The 16,173-nt window shown below is 41.7% G+C and overlaps 1 protein-coding gene across 2 annotated transcripts; it reads right to left on the minus strand.

The window, feature by feature from the left end:
- Positions 1-1,448: 1,448 nt before the first annotated feature.
- Positions 1,449-15,966, minus strand: LOC311273359 (TBC1 domain family member 20). 2 transcript variants are annotated; one of them, XM_084380371.1, is made up of 10 exons: positions 15,736-15,966; positions 14,675-14,729; positions 13,640-13,770; positions 13,489-13,569; positions 12,731-12,917; positions 11,575-11,676; positions 8,433-8,574; positions 7,046-7,230; positions 5,709-5,818; positions 1,449-4,594 (listed from the first exon to the last, which is right to left on the minus strand). In XM_084380371.1, the coding sequence occupies exons 1-10, from the start codon at positions 15,803-15,805 to the stop codon at positions 4,428-4,430; spliced, it is 1,230 nt and encodes a 409-aa protein (XP_084236497.1). In that variant the 5' UTR covers positions 15,806-15,966; the 3' UTR covers positions 1,449-4,427. The 2 variants fall into 2 exon arrangements, with proteins under 2 accessions (XP_084236497.1, XP_084236498.1); XM_084380372.1 differs by lacking the exon at positions 1,449-4,594 and having other exon boundaries at positions 5,796-5,919.
- Positions 15,967-16,173: the final 207 nt, after the last annotated feature.

The raw sequence follows: 16,173 nt of genomic DNA on the forward strand, positions 1-16,173 counted from the left end.
GGCAGGAATTAAATCCTCATTATGATCTGGCACCACCACCACTCTCTCCCTGTGTGTGTGTGTGTGTGTGTGTGTGTGTGTGTGTGTGGACCTGATTATACAACTGCACAGTAGCATCTTGACTTATGTTTGAAGATCACAGACCCTGGTCAAAGGGTTTTTTCCTGCTTATTTAAAAAGATTACATGCAAAAACGGCTTCTTTGAAAAATGAATGAAAACAGTTGTATATTAATCGCCTGTATCCAAACATCATAGATGCACATTTACAATCACTTTAACTGAACAACCAACAGTGGTGACAGGATTCACTGCAGAGTGAGCCGTTTGTGTAATAACGAACAGGATGCACATCAGTGCCAACCGTGCACCACACGACGGCAAATGTTCCCTTTGCTATGTCATTTATTTATTATTCTTATCCAACAGGTGAGCCTACGTAAGCCAACATTAACGGCTTTCTTGATGAGAGTTGGATGAAAAAATCGATACCACTTTACCCAAACTGATTCATACCACGCACAGTAACTTCCTGAAGTCTCTGCTGGCTCCGATCACACAGAGAATCGTCACTACAGGCGCGGCTGCTTTAAAAACACCTTGGAAAAGCATGTTCTGTACAAAACAGCGTGGTGCACTGGTGGAGCGGGGCTTTGTGCACAACTGGCTATCGCATTTATTTAAAGCTGCTGTAAGCCTTGTCGTCATTTTAGCTAACTTCCTGTCTGTCTTGCAGTTGGCAATGCCTTCACTCCTTTTTTTGGATTTTTTGAGGTGGCTCTCTTTGCCTATTTCTTTTCTTCAAGTGCATTCCTTTGCTTTGCCTGTGTGTTGGTATAAGCTGTCACTGGCTTACACTTGGCAGTAAACAGGACGATCCTGCTCTCTGCACGCTCATGAGACAGGTCCACCTCTGTGGAATATGGAGCTATTTAACATTTATTTACGAGAAAATAACGCTGACAGCAGCTTCAATGGAAAAGCGACTCTCTGCCTTGCGCTGAAAAGTTGCAACCTCCAAAAACTGGCACACCGTACGACAGAAGAACAATGGTTTTGCTGGCGACACGTATGTAGCGACAGGTCTTGGTGTGATCAGCCTTATTGTTTTTCCATTAAGGGTTTTATAATGGCTTAAACAAACAAGACAAAACCTAACGTGCTAATTAATGAACTTTAGATGCGGTTAAGTGGATTTTGTTGCATTTAGAGAAAGCCAGTTTCCTCCTTTTCCAGTCTTTATGCTAAGTTAAGCTAACCAGCTGCTAGCGGTAGCATCTTATTTACAGTACAGACATGAGCGTGGTTTCAATCCTCTCACTCAACTCTCAGCAAGAAAGGTATTACAAGTATGTCCCAAAATTTCAAATTAACATTTAGTCTAATTCATAATGACCAGACACAGATATATATTTACTGGGTTACCATTAAAAAATATAAACCCTCAAACATAGTCATGATTTTTATTGTCCCACATATTCATTTTAAATACACGTTCATACAAACCGATTAAACCACTGAATAAATAGCCAATCAGATTGTTGCTGTTAAAATAAATAATGAGTGTTGACAGTTTATAGTGAGACACCACGTGCATTGAGACAAAAATAAATAAAAAGTAGACGATGCCCAGAAAATAGAAGGAGACTGACCTGTGTTTAAAGCTTCTCTCTCTCACACACACACACAAACACTCTCATAAGCATAAACACACATTTAATGCATGTGATGCTTAACATGATTCACAACTTTGGAGGCTTTTCAAACAACCAGCACAGGTTACTGACTGGCTGGGTGTCTGAATCCTAACTGGCTTGCAGTCCAGCCGACTTCCTGAGTTACAGGCCATTAACTGATTTATTGACTGACTGATTATCACCAATCAATATAACGGCAATCTGCATTTTCTGAAGAATGCCTGCAACTAACTACCTGACGGATTGATTAACCGGCTCTGTGATCTTTCTTCTCAGAGCACCCTGAGGCTATAAAATGTGACTTTATACCAGCATATACCTGTTGAATTCACTCAAATCAACAGTGTACATTCACTATAGATCTGATGATGGAGGAAGAGGAGGAGGAGGAGGAGGAGGAGAGAGTTGTGACTACAGTGAAGTTGTGTTAACATATGCAGCAGCCTGGCTACATGCTTGTAAAAGCTAATAAATGTTTCAGAATATGAGTCAACAACCAGAGCATGCACTTCTGTTTGGAGCAACCCCCATGGCCTGTACATGTGTACCTCAGGTGGAAGCAGCCTGTATTATTAATTAATCACTTTTCAGGTTATAAAACTGATTTCATTTACGGTCCAATGATACATAAAGTATGTGTGGGACCTTTTTAAGAAGATGCAGGTAGTTTACTTCTTCTGCTAAAAACACTTTCTTCCATGACATATATGTTAAAATAACCCATCCATGGCACTAAAATACTATTTTTAAGTGAAACTGCAGTAAAAAATATGACGTTGAGGAAGAACATATTCTGTAGTTCTGTTGACGGCTGTTCAGGGTGGATGTTGGCGCAATCCTACTAAATATTTTAAGACCGTAAAAGTACTGGTGTCTTCCCCATACTCATTCGGCAGTGGTGGGCCACAACAGCCAGAAGAAAACAGCTCCAGAAAATATTTTTAAAAATAACATATTAAAAAAATATGTATTTCAATACCCCCTGCAAAATGCATCTGCAAAAAGGATCTCTGCTTGTACTGAAAGCTGCTTGTTAACCGTGTGTAATGTTCATATTTTGGGGGCGGCAACTGCTCGCTGTGTGCGTCAGACACTACTGTAAATGGACCTCACCGACACCAGGAGTAAAGCAATTAATACCAGTGGCTCGCAGGCTAAATCTCTCCCCCCCCATCTTCCACGTGTCTCTGCCGCTCTCCTTCTTTTGCTCAGAACTGGAAGCTTTCAGCAGAAAACACCGCTCTTTAATAATTTGTATTCATGTGTCATCGCTGCTGGCTACGGGCACTTTTGGCTCTCGGATATGGCTGCTGATCCAACAAGCGCATTAAAATCAACCATCAAGAGAAATGCAACTAAACAAGCATGACAGTCTAAAACAGTTATCAGCAAAATGATCAGCTAACAGGAAACACATGTAAATTGTTACACCGATGGAGACGTGTGAGCAACAGCCTGAAAAAGCATAATGTGTTAGTGTCTCACATGCATGGATGGATTATGAGACAATGGACCCCCAGGCACAAACATGTGAGAGCCCCCTCACCCCTCCTACATAACAGCAAGAGCCCCAGACTGAAAGAGACACAAAATGACTCCAAACTATGCATTCACATCTCTTTGTGGTCATTTTTATCGTCTATCTGGTTTATTTTGCCCTTTATAGGCATTTTGTGCTTCTTTGTAGTAATTTTGTGTCTCTTTGTGGTCATTTTACTTGTCTTGTTGGTAGATTTGTATCTCTTTGTGGTCACTTTGCATCTCTTTGAGGTCGTTTTATGTCTCTTTGTGTTAGTTTTGTCTCTTTTTGAGGTCACTTTGCTATTTTATAGCCATTTTTTTTATATCTCTGTGGTTGTTTTTGTAGCTGTTTGCATCTTTGCTGTCACTTTACATCTCTTTGTAGTAATCTACGTCTTTTGTAGTCATTTTAAGTCTCTTGGACGTCACTTTGAGTCTTTATGTGGTCATTTTCTGTCCTTATTATGTCTTTTTGTGGTTGTTTTCTGACCTTTGTAGTAGTTTAGTGTCTCTTTGTAGTCGTTTTACATCTCTCTGTAGTTGTTTTATATCACTTTTTGGTCATTTTGCATTCCTTTGTTGTTGTTTTGTCTCTCTTTGACGTCACTTTGCCTGTCATTGTGATCATTTTTTGTCCAATGTCAACATTTTGCATATTTTTATAGTCATTTTGTATTTCTCTTTGGTCGTTTGGCGTCTCTTTGTAGTCTTTTTGGATCATTTTTGGGGTCTTTTTGCATCCTTTTGTGGTCATTTGATTGACTTGACTTTTCAAAAAGAATTGTTGTCAGTCACTTCACACAGAGGCTCGGGCCCAGCGGCCTAAGTCTTGTTTTTGAAGAGTCAATCAATTGACAGTAGGCCTTTTCAAATATACATCCATGTTCACATGTGGTATGAGGTCTGGGATACTCGCTCAGAAACGTACAACACACATATACCCGCACACATATGCGCACACACCCTGAGGCTAACTAGTGGTTAACATATGTTCATTTTGGTTGAGTAGCAACAACCTGTTTGGCACCAAGATCACTGACCTCCTCCAGTTTTACTCCAATGTTTCCTCTCAGCAGCAGGAGAGAGGACTTTCAAGTCTTCAACACCTTTGTGTATTTATGTTTGCTTATAGATAAATCCATCTGAAGAGCAGATGTGTGTCTGCCGTCACCATGTGAACATCTAACAGTCTAAAATCCCCACCGCCACATCAGAACAGTTGTAGTAACACCTCAGGTCCCCAGTCCATGGCCGTCTGAGCCACAGCGAACACGGCTGCCCCGAGCGTAGCGGACAGCCCCCACACTGCCATCTTCACCATCCTGTTCCCCTTCCCCCACAGCTGGCCTCGGTCCCGGGGCAAAGCTGCTTCCAGACCTGAGTGTCGAGAGGATACAAACACAGAACAAGGAGGAGGGGTCAGAGTATGAGGAGCAGAGGCACGGAGGGGTCAAGGGGAATCAAAATGCGGGAAGCTCGACCAAAGGAGGATCAAGCTGCATTTTGTTACTAGGAATGAAAATTAAAAGGAAGGCAGGGGATGTCAACAAACTAGGAGTAGAGACAAGAAGGAGGCGAAAATAAAGAAAAAAACAAGTATTAAAAAAAAAAACAACTGCTCCATGATCAACTCAAGGCCCAAACAGTTATGAACTCCACTTAAAGTTTCACTTAGTGGCCAGTTTATCAGGTACACTGAGCGAAATGAATGCAGATATATCTTCATGAAGGCTACAATGAGAGGTGTTTTCGAAAATAGGCATTGCATCGAATGGCTCTTACTGAAAATGCAGCTCATAAATAGCATCAGAAACAGGTTTGACATTATAAAAATCTTAAGGATGTCAGTCGTCAGCCAATATTAAGCACTTTAAGACATTCAGGCTTACTGACTGCCATTCAGCGTCTCCTACAGATGAATCACGAGGTTCTATAGATCGTTTCTCTTTCTGTCTGTTACGCACTTCATCTTGGATGCTGCTAATTGAATTTTGATGAAACAACAGGGAATGATGTACATCAATTTTAATATTGCATCGTTTGGCCTGCGGGGAATGTTACAGCATATTTTTGATTGCCTGTACATCACAGACAATATGTCAGCCGCCGCTGATCAGATTTTCACTAAAACCTACGGGAATAAAGCATCTCTTTGTTCCGTTCTGGCATATTTAAATCTGAACTTGATTGGTCTGATGGGGGTAGTACATCATTTGTTTACTTGTTATTGATTGGCCCAAAGGGGGGTTCGTCGACATGTTTACTGTTGCCTTGTTTTGATGAATATATGTTCTGTGGATCCATCAAACGATTTTGATGGTCAGGTTGAAATGTTTGCTCTTACAAATCTCACAGTCGATATTGATTTTCCACAAGCTTCAAAGAACAAGAACTCACTTTTACTTCTCTCATCTTCACGTGCGTCTGTGCTGTCTGTATGTGTGGAGTCCTTCGTCAGAGTCAGTAATGAGATTACAGTTACTATTTTTACCGTGTCTGGAGGTGTCGGAGCCGTGGGTCTTGGTTAGGCGTTGGAGAACAGAGTCCGGCCTCTGGTGGAGGGTGGAGCGCTGAAAGGCCTGGAAGGTGCTGATGGACAAACTAGAGAAAGAAAACGGAGGAAAAGAAGGATGGAAAGAGGGAAGGCGAGTTAGTCAGTGATGGAGAACAGGGTCAGGTGATTGTTGAAGGGTGGGGACAAGCTGATGGATAAAGACAAGTGAGGGGAAAAAGTGACAGACAATTTGAGAGATCTGTTAACTCTGTACACAGGAAGCCATGGGAGTAATGCATTATGGGACATGAGTATCTTCCAGTACGAGTCAGTAAAGGCCTCGAGCCAGTGATGTCACTTCCTCTCCTGAATGATAGCCTGAAGTTACACTGAAGGACGCTGACAAAGAGACTGATGGAGAGAGAGAGAAAGTGTAGTCGAGTAATGTTTCCTCCTCTGTGTTAAAAAAAAAAGTGGAAAAATGGTCACATGCATGGTCACACACCAACATACACACACACACACACACACACACACACTGGAGGGCCTGTGTGTGTCCTTACACCACTGAGTCTGGATGTGTTTTTAGAGCATCCCCTGTTGGTGACTGAGGGAATTACATCCCACCACCTACAGTCAACATAAACCACCTCAAAATATAAGCAAAAAACGCAGCTCTTTAAACGTGAACATTTGCTGATTTTCTCTTATGATAATTTACAGATGATATACAGAAAGTTGTGTTTTGAGACATTTTGTAGACAAATCAGTCATTGCTCGAAAAATAATTTACTGATTAACTGATAATGAAAATAATCATTAATCGCAGCCTGTGAAGAACAACAGTTTCAGTAAATATCAAGGCAAAAATGAGATGCAGCTGGTGTCAAAAACACTCACACCTGCACATTTGATGTTAATAACAATGCAACAAGTACAATTCATTTATATAATGCACTTAGTTTCACACCTGCTATCTGTGGATTCAATTTATGCATATCAAACTGAAATTAGATTGAATTCTTGTACTAATTTAAAGGGGCAATGTGTACGAATTTAGATAGAAACATTACAATTTTCTTTACTGAATCTCAACTATGACCAGAATTTGAACAAAAAGTGACAGTTCTGACATTATAACATCTGTGTACTGTGTTGTAGATATCTACTGAAGTTAGCATGCTAACCAGCAAGCCAACTGCCCCTTTGCTTGCAGTGTACACAACATCAAAACTCCCCCGGTGCTCAAAGCTCCCAGTCTAGACCGTTAGCTGGACGCCATTCACTTTTTTTTATTAATAATCCTTTTTAGTTCCTGTTAATTTCCCCCTCACCTCTTGCGAGACTGCAGTGCTGCCCGCTTGGCCAGTAGCGATGGAGGGTACTGGTCGAACAGGTCCTGAGCCTGGCCAATCAGGAGTTCGTATGGAAGATCCTGTGGGATGCGGGAGAGGAGGTGGTGGACCATGGCCATGTCACACTCGGTCTGCTTCACCTCCTTCTCTCTGTGCAACACAATCTAAGGAGGAGAGGAAGAGGAGGGGTTAAAAAGTTTTAACACTTGAAGCTGTGCACTGTGGTTAACCTGGGAGCGAACGTGAATTATTAGATTATACACGGTGCACTGTGGGTAGTTTCAGTGATATTAGCGAGGCAGGATGAGTGCTTGGCAGTGAAAAAGGCAGGCAGATAAAGAGTTAACCCCCACCTCATGCTGTGCGATGTGCTCAGCCTTGGAGGAAACATGAACTACATTCTGCTTTGTTGTTTCACACACTTCAAACAGAGCTCTCCCTCTGCCCAGCCCCTACACACACACACACACACACACACACAAACACAAACACACACACACACACACACACACACGCACACGCACACGCACACACACACACACACACACACACTCAACTGCAAATGAGCAAAATGTGCATGCATAAAAACCCTCATTTTAAACTCAAATAAAAACAAAAATAAATGTTCTTACATCAACTGTAAACATTTCTGGCGAAACAGCTGGTGTGAGCATCCATCCCTTTGTAATCTGTTTCTCTCTCTCCCTCTCCCTCAGCTTTCCTTGTCACTCTGTTTCTTCATGCAGTCCACATCCTTTCCCTCTTCTTCCTTTTATCTCCCCCTCTGTCCCTCCATTTCTCTGTACCCCTCTTTCACTCTCATCTGTTCATTAGGAGGTATCTAATTAACTACTTCAGTGACTTCACAGTACTCTGCCTCACTGTGTGCATGAGTATATGAGTGTGAGTGTTCGTGAGTGAGAGTCCTGGATTACTGACAAAACAGAGTCACTGCTTCCTGTTAGCCCCAACACACCGACTGACAGTGGCCATAGTTGTTGCTGTGTGTCCCACACCATTTGAAGTGGTCGGCCCTTGTTGACATGTTGATTCAGCAGCCGAGCCAGTCAGTGAGAGAAATCACTTTGACTAAGGCTAAGTGAATCAGAGCATGAGAAGAGAAACCCATTTAGCATGGTTTCTCCCTATTTTTCACCTCTGCCTCTTCGCCAGTGCCAATCGCAACTTTTAATCGGACATATTCTTAGAAGTGGTTATATTTGCCAGAGTGGTGTCAAAAAAACGCTGCTCCACTCACGCAGTTGACCTTCAGCCATAGTCTTTGCGGTGTGGTCAAGAGCAGCTCTTAATCGACTTTCATCACCACTAGTTCTCTGATGTAGGTTTGGTGTGTCTGGGCCCTTACCGTAGCAGCGAGGTAGATGGGCATCAGTGGGTGCGAAGCCAGGAAGAAGTCGTAGAGTCTCAGGGTGTGTTTGAACTCTGACAACACGTGGCCAAACCATGTGATGAGCCAGGAGAGTGCAAAGATTGTTCCTACCTCCGCTCTAAAAGAGAAGACCAGTATGTAATGAGATGTAAACACACAGAAGAACACACAGGACTGTCTGATGATCTTTTAAAGCTCACATATTCTGCTCATTTTCAGTTTCATACTTTTATTTTCGGTGTCTACTAATGTTTATATGCTTAAATATTCAAAAAACATTACTTTTCTCACATTGTCCATTTCTGAAGCACCTCTTTTCACCCTCTGTTTAAATGCTCTGTTTTAGTGCCTGTCTCTTTAAGGCCCCCCTCCTGAAAAGCCTAGTCTGTTCTGATTGGTCGGCTCCCTAAGGCCTGAGCAGGCACGGCCCACTGTGTTTCCGCACCAGTTCTGCCAGTGTTTACGCAACCGCGGCCATGCTGGGGAAGTTTTAATACAGTGTTCATTTAGCAATTACACCTGCTTTATAAAGAAAAAAAGACATATAAGTCTCACTGCAGTATGAGACCTTTAATGTGTCCTTTTTTAATTTAAATTTTACCAGGAAAGCATAACTGAGATTATCTGTCCTGGCCAGGAAAAGCAGCAGTAAGTTACAGACATACAACAGACAGAAAATATGCTACAAGAGCAGAATTCAAAATGATGGTAATTAGAAAATCACAAGTAAAATTTCTGAGAGCTATAAAATGAGAACATGTTGGCAGATTATGATGTTTTTCTATCTTCTGGGCAGCTTGTGGTTTCAGTTCATTTCAGTTTGGAATGAACATCATCACATCACAATCCATCACAAAGACCAAGTCTCTCCGAGTTGATTTTCATACTGTAGCGAAAATGAATAAAAACTGGTGGCTGGAAGGCAGGAAATCATTTTGAAAACTAATGGTAGGCCAAGTGGTGGCAAGTGGTGTGCAGTGCTGTGAAGTATAAGCAATTTTTTGTGAGAAAATCTGAAAAATGTACTGGTATGATCTGGCTACATCAGCCTTGAAAAACACTTCAATAAATGTAGGGTACTCATGAGAGGCAGAGAAATAATGGTCAAAGCAGAGGCTCAGATATCCTCTCTTAGGGCAGAAACATGGTCAACACAAGTGTGTGAACGCAAATGAGCATTTCCATGTGGACACATTGTGTCTGTGGAGGAATATGTACTGCTGCGCCCTACTGCACAGAAGGAAGAGAAACAGAAAGAGGGAAAAGAAGAGAAGTGAAGATGATGTGGCATAAATATGCCGATGCATACAAACATGTTCAGCTAAAGCTTCGTCAATCCGAGCCGTTTGTTTTTAGGAGAAGCGAACCCGAACTGAAGGGGTCAACGTTCTCTTGCTGTTTCATGCTAAAGTGCCCGCAGGCTGCAACACTCAGACTGCAGCTCACGCCTGCATTGCGTTATTTTTTCCAAGTGACACGTAACAACGCGTGAAATCGATCTTGCGTAGCTTGAAGCGTATGCATCCGGCCGCATTTGTGTACTTGTGTGGACCATGTTTCTGGCTTCAAGCCCAAGTATGATTCAGGCTCCACATATGCTGCACCCAACGGTTCCTCTCAATAGTGTGCTTTGGTTAGAGGCTCCCTGAGAAACACCTACGTCTTTCAAAAGGATTGTGAGACAGATTTTACGTCAAATATGTGTCTCTGATCCGAACCTAAGATGACCGTAATGACATCACTGGGGTAATTTTACTCAGACTTGACAAAGCTTCTCCAGAAGACACTGTACACCTGTTTTCACATGCTGATTCCCTTGATTCGTAATTTGAACTTCAATAGTTTGATCCAAGGGTCATGAAATATCACGGTTGGAAGAGAAAAATCCATTTGCTTTACCTTCACGTAATGTTTATAACCATCCAATACTTTCTTCTGTCTTTCACTGTTGTGTGCCGACATAAATATGCAGTTATTTTTGACAGAGTCTCAAGTAAATTGGATGCTCTCAGAGGTTGTTAATAAATATTGGATAGGAACATTCAGGAAGGAAGAAGGAGAAGGGAGTGACAAGTGAAAGAAATTGTTGGGAGTGATGGACGGGGGAGGGGTAAAGGGAGGGAGCAAAGGGCAGGGAACACGATGGGTGATGAGAGGGACATAAAAGAGATAAAATGAAGTGGTAGAGAGGGAAATAAAGGAACAAAAAAAGAAGAGGGAGCAGAAGGAATAAAACGAGGCAGACATGAGAAGGAAGGTTAAAGGAAGAGGAAGTGCTGACAATAAAAGAGGCTTCCTAACTTTGAAGTGGGTTGTTGTTTATCCTGACGTTTTTCTGCGAGTGCACTGTCTGGTCTGTTTGTGCTTTTTGTGTATTTGTGTGAGCTTGTTTGTGAGTAGACGGGTAATTTGCAAATATGGAGGTTGCCAGCACAGCATCAATTATGAACAGGCAACGAGACAGCAGAGGTACTGTAGACGCAGCGGTACACACACATTTGGGCGGTACACACACCTCTGGGTGCAATTCCCAGTCTGCACAATCCACCCCAATAGCAACCTAGAGTAGCTTGGATTATCTTAATAAAATGCTTTTTTTTGGTGTTGTTTCAATAAAGTGCAAAAAGATCATGAATCATTTTTTCGCTAATTACACCTCACAAATAAAGGTAAATGTGGTGCACACCTTGGTGGGGCAGAAAAGCCTCTGAAACAGCTGTTGGACCATCTGACACAAAAACTCCCCAATGAGATCACTACAGATGCAATTTAGATTCAAAAACAAAACACAGCACTCTGTCTCCCAGTACAGCTCAAAGGTGAACATCAACACTATGATGCCCTCTAGTGGTTGATGCTTGTATTACAGTATGTCCAAAAGCGACCTAGAATAAGTAAACTCGACTTTGATAAGGACAAGAGCAACATGTCATCAAACACTGAGGTTGCATTCCTCTAAAACAAACAGCTTAAATCTATTCAGTGCAACAGGAAAAATGCTTATTTGTTTAAAGAAATGAGACAGTAAGTAAGTGCTAGCATCCACTGAGCAGCAGCAGCACGTTTTTAAAACTGTGTGTGTGTGTGTGTGTGTGTGTGTGTGTGTGCGAATGAGTACCTGATCATGAAGTCATGCAGTTCTGTGTCCACCTGTTCCAAAATAGGCATCAGGTAGTTTAAAATATGTTTAGTGCGGTCCATGGTCGGATCCATGAAATCCCTACAGAAATAAAGAGACATAAGTTATATAAACATCACTGTTAAACAATTGTATAATTGTACAATAACTGTAATATGGTTGGTTTTAGAGATCCATTAAAGAAAAAACAACAGTTGTGAGTTAAAATGCCTTGCTTTGTATTTATTAGTAAACTGGAATGGCCCAACAGTCCCCTTTAATTCACTCAAGCCCAATCACCACTGGTAGCTTTCTAAAACCTCATTATCTCAACTGCACATCGGTGGTATGTGCAGGTTTCTACTCTTATTTGTTACCGTATAGCAGCTGAATAAACACCACCCTCTAAGAAAACATATTTAAATCTGGCACACCCGCAGGGCTCCAGACTAACTTTTTCCACCGGTGGCACTGGTGCGTCTGACTTTTTCATTTGACGTAATTTTGGCACACTCGATAACACATTTTCATTTAATTTTCCTACCACATTATGTTAATGATTGTAAACAGGAAGAAAGGTTAAATGAATGTTTCCCTTCACAGCACACACAACACGAAATTGCTCTAACCTCAATTGTAAAATAAAAAATGAAGCTATAAAGTTCTGATAAGTAAAGTTCTCGACAAACTCAAATAAATAAATTAACCCCAAGTATTACTGGTGCATTGAAACTACATACTATAGAGCTGGCTCTAAAACATGCTGGTTTGAGTATTAACGATCCCCGATTTCTGTCCTTCCCTTAAAACGAATGTGGGAGCAGAGCAGTGCAGGGCACAGCAACAAGGTGTACATGAGATAGAGCTATATGCTGGCAGATAAAGAAAATATATATGTGTATAACAGACAGTTGTATTGTATGTATTATTCCCTGAATTAACAAAAAATGTCATAAAACGCCCGCCTCACAATGGTAAAGAACGTGGATCTGAGTTAGTGGGGTCTATTCTAAGCTGAGACCAGCTTTCCTTTGAGGAAATCAGTTCAGTATTTATTTATTTTTTGTGATCCTGCTGACAAACAAACCAACCAACCAACAAACAAACAGACACGGGTGAAACATAATCTCCTCAGCGAAGGTAAAAATATACCAACCTGAGATGGAAATTGGACAGCGTGTCCAACATGGCGATGGCCATCCGCTCCCCGACCACCAGCAGCAGGGAGACGGCCACATCATGGTAGCCTTGGTAATAATGGAGCTGTGGGTTGCGTTTCAAAACCTCCAGTATGATGTCAATCAGCTGCTCCTGAAGCACGGCCCTCTCTGCGGCTGGCATACCTGAGAGAGAGCCAAGGATCATCACATTCAATCGTGTTCGACATGGAACAGCCAGTTCTCTGAGAGACTGATAAAGGCCACTGGAACATGGTCATGGGACATGGAAACTCTAAACACACCATGTGGCCTTTGCACCACTATCACATTCATTCAAAGTCATCTTTATCCCGGCAAAACAATATCAAATTCTGCATTGGAGTTACAATATTTTTCCTTGGTCTCTCCTGCCTGCCAGAAAAGTTTATATAGCCAGCACCACAAGTACAGTTAGTGGGATTCAACTGACGCCCGCTCTGTTAGATACGTCACTTTTCTCTGTTGGTCTCCGAACATTGTGATTTTGGCTGACAACACAGGCGTCTTGTGACATATGAATCTTCCCTGGTGCTGCTTCCACCCGGTTCATTAATTATTAAGCCTAGCCAGATATCTGCATGTTGCTGTAAGAAACGATGGTACGGTTTGATAAATGGCACTCTGAGCTCTGCTGCTATCTTTATAGATAACACACACACACACACACACACACACACACACACACACACACACACACACACACACACACACACACCTTTAGGGAACCGCTTCATGGACCTCCTGACATCCAGGACTACTTGGTTGTAGTCCTTGTGGTTCTTCCTCACATCTCGACCTACAACAGCAGACATTTTGTTAGTATTTCTGCTAATACCAGTAAATATAAGTGTCAATCAAAGACTCACCAGGTTTATGTGGGAGCTCGAACACATTGATGCTCAGCAGTTTGGGCCAGACTTTCCTCCTCAGTTCATCAGTGAGCAGTCCTCCCTTACTGGCTGCTGCTCTCCTCAGGGTCTCAATCTCCACTGGATCACTGCAAGTTAGAATTGGACACTGTTCAGAGTAATGCAATAATTTGCACACCCTTCAAGACACAGTTTATCATCTAAATCCGTAAAGTAACTAAAGTTAGCAAATAAATGTAGTGGAGCTGAATTATTAAGGAGCAGAAAATAGAGATACATAAGTAAAGTACATCAGTAGTGAAGTACTTCTGTAATCCTTCTGTAAACATTTTATTCACTCCATGTCTGTAGCATGATGTGCGTCCACATGTCTAAGTCAAATGGCTAAAGGAAGCTGTTGCGATTAAACGTGAATTCACAAAATCAGCTCGCTCAAATCTGCAGGAGCGCTGAAGTCCCACACGCCTCCTGACGCTAATGTCTTCATGATCCGCATCACACTATTCCTCTGGGCCCATGTGAGTAATCTTCATGTGTGAAATTAGCTTAGTACGGAGAGATGAAGGTCACCGTCTCTGGATAAATGCAAACCATCTAATAATGGAACAGTGAGCAGCCGAGGGAGGGGAATTTCTTCCCACTTGGGAAAACACATCCCATGGCTTGTTGCTCTAGAGCTGCTAATGGAGGCGTTTGGTACAGTCAAAATTGTCAAAAGCTTATGTATTTCTAGAAATACAGGCATATATGTATATAGTATCCCAGTGTTTCTCAGCCATTATTCACCAAATCAAAGGTTCTCATTAGCAGCAAGATAGCTCATTTGCAGCTGTTTCAGATAAAAAGCACTTTAGATGAACATAACAGCAATCCAGGAGCTGTTTTGACTGAATGTGACAGGCTCCTGTGTGGGAAAATAAAATAAAATTACACAAACTCAAATCAATACGTCCTCCTGGATGCCATTCAGGCAAGAAGAAAGAGTGAATCATCCTTAAGAAGCAAACTGTAACTGATAGTAATTATTTTAACCTGATCAAAGCCTGATGGATCTCAGCCAACTTCTGTTTCCTCCCACAGTCTGGTTCTGTAAGAGAGAGACAGAGATGAGGAGGAAGCGAGAAAAGAAGTATGTGGTTCAAAAACCCTATTATGATCATTTTTGACAGATGTGATTGCTTTATGATTCATGACTAGTGGAAATTATTATTTTGGCATTACGATTTGTACTTTCACTGAAAAAACTTGGGACATTTGTTGCTGTTATGTCCCATATTTCACCTTTAAGTATAGCGGGTAAAAGTATATTATGTGTCTTGTACGATTGTTTTGGAAATCATACGCTCAAATGTGCAAAATAAACCACATAAACCAAAACTAAAATTATTTAAATCAAATTTGCATTCTGTCTGTGGAACTATGTTGTTTTGCATTCTCTGCTTGACATAATTTGCACAGGCATAAAAGATTTGACTGTCATTATTGAATCCCTTTGAATGACTCTACTGACTGACCAATTTAGTCTCTGATCATTGACTGATCATGAGTCACAGATACCAGAATTATCTACCATCTGAGTGTTTGAATGGCTTGAAGGTTTTAAACCATAATCCAGTGTTGAGTGATGATAGCAGGTCTTGTTTTGTATTTGCTACAGTGAATAAAATCAGGCCCATGTTCCTCTGTCTGGCTAACAGCTGCAACTTTCCAAAATTTTCCAAGTTGGCTGACAGGTTGCCACGCATGCACCTCTCGGGGGATAAGCAGCTAACGTGTACTCAACAAAAGGGAAAACAAAAAACACAAACGGTGGTTGTCAACAGGTTAGGAGAACAGTGAACAACTCGTGATTCCTGTCTCCTAATGCAGTTTGTGGGAGCTGGCCTGACTGCAGTAACAGTATTAAGTTCACTGGCATTTCGCCACACAGACTTGACTGGTCAAGAGTCTGTCTGTCGGCTCCACGTACAGTAGATCAACACATAAGTGAATATAAAGGCTTTTTGAGGTTTAAATTGTCGACCTAGCTTTGTGTGACTGGCCTGTCTAGTGTGTTTATTAAACACCACCTAGCTATCTGTTGGATCACTTACCTCTTGTGACAGATCCATTCCCATTCACTCCAGCTCCTGTGTTTTGTTTCTTCCTCTTGAGCCTTTTCATCCCCTTTAAAAACCGACTACCGACTGACGAAGTTTGTGTTGTGCCATAGGCAAACTAACGATAAAAAAATACGTCTCCAAGATGATAAAAACACTCACAATATTAAGCGAGACGTGTTAAACCTTTCTCTCAACAGCTGTCCGTGAAAGAATCATTCTAACCTGAGATCACCGAGCTGTGCTCCGATTGGACAGACGTGACACGTGACACAGCGCTCGCATTCCATTGGCTTTCCGTCAACTCGCACCGCAACCTGACCTGACTGTAGTTTTGTAGTTCTTATCAATATTTTGCGATTGTCGCCAGTGTTGGTTTCATTTTATGATTTTATGATATTCGCTCGATAGAAATGTGATTAATGACTTAAT

Source organism: Pagrus pagrus (assembly GCF_965226575.1).
Source record: "Pagrus pagrus genome assembly, chromosome: 17".
Classification (NCBI taxonomy): domain Eukaryota; kingdom Metazoa; phylum Chordata; class Actinopteri; order Spariformes; family Sparidae; genus Pagrus; species Pagrus pagrus.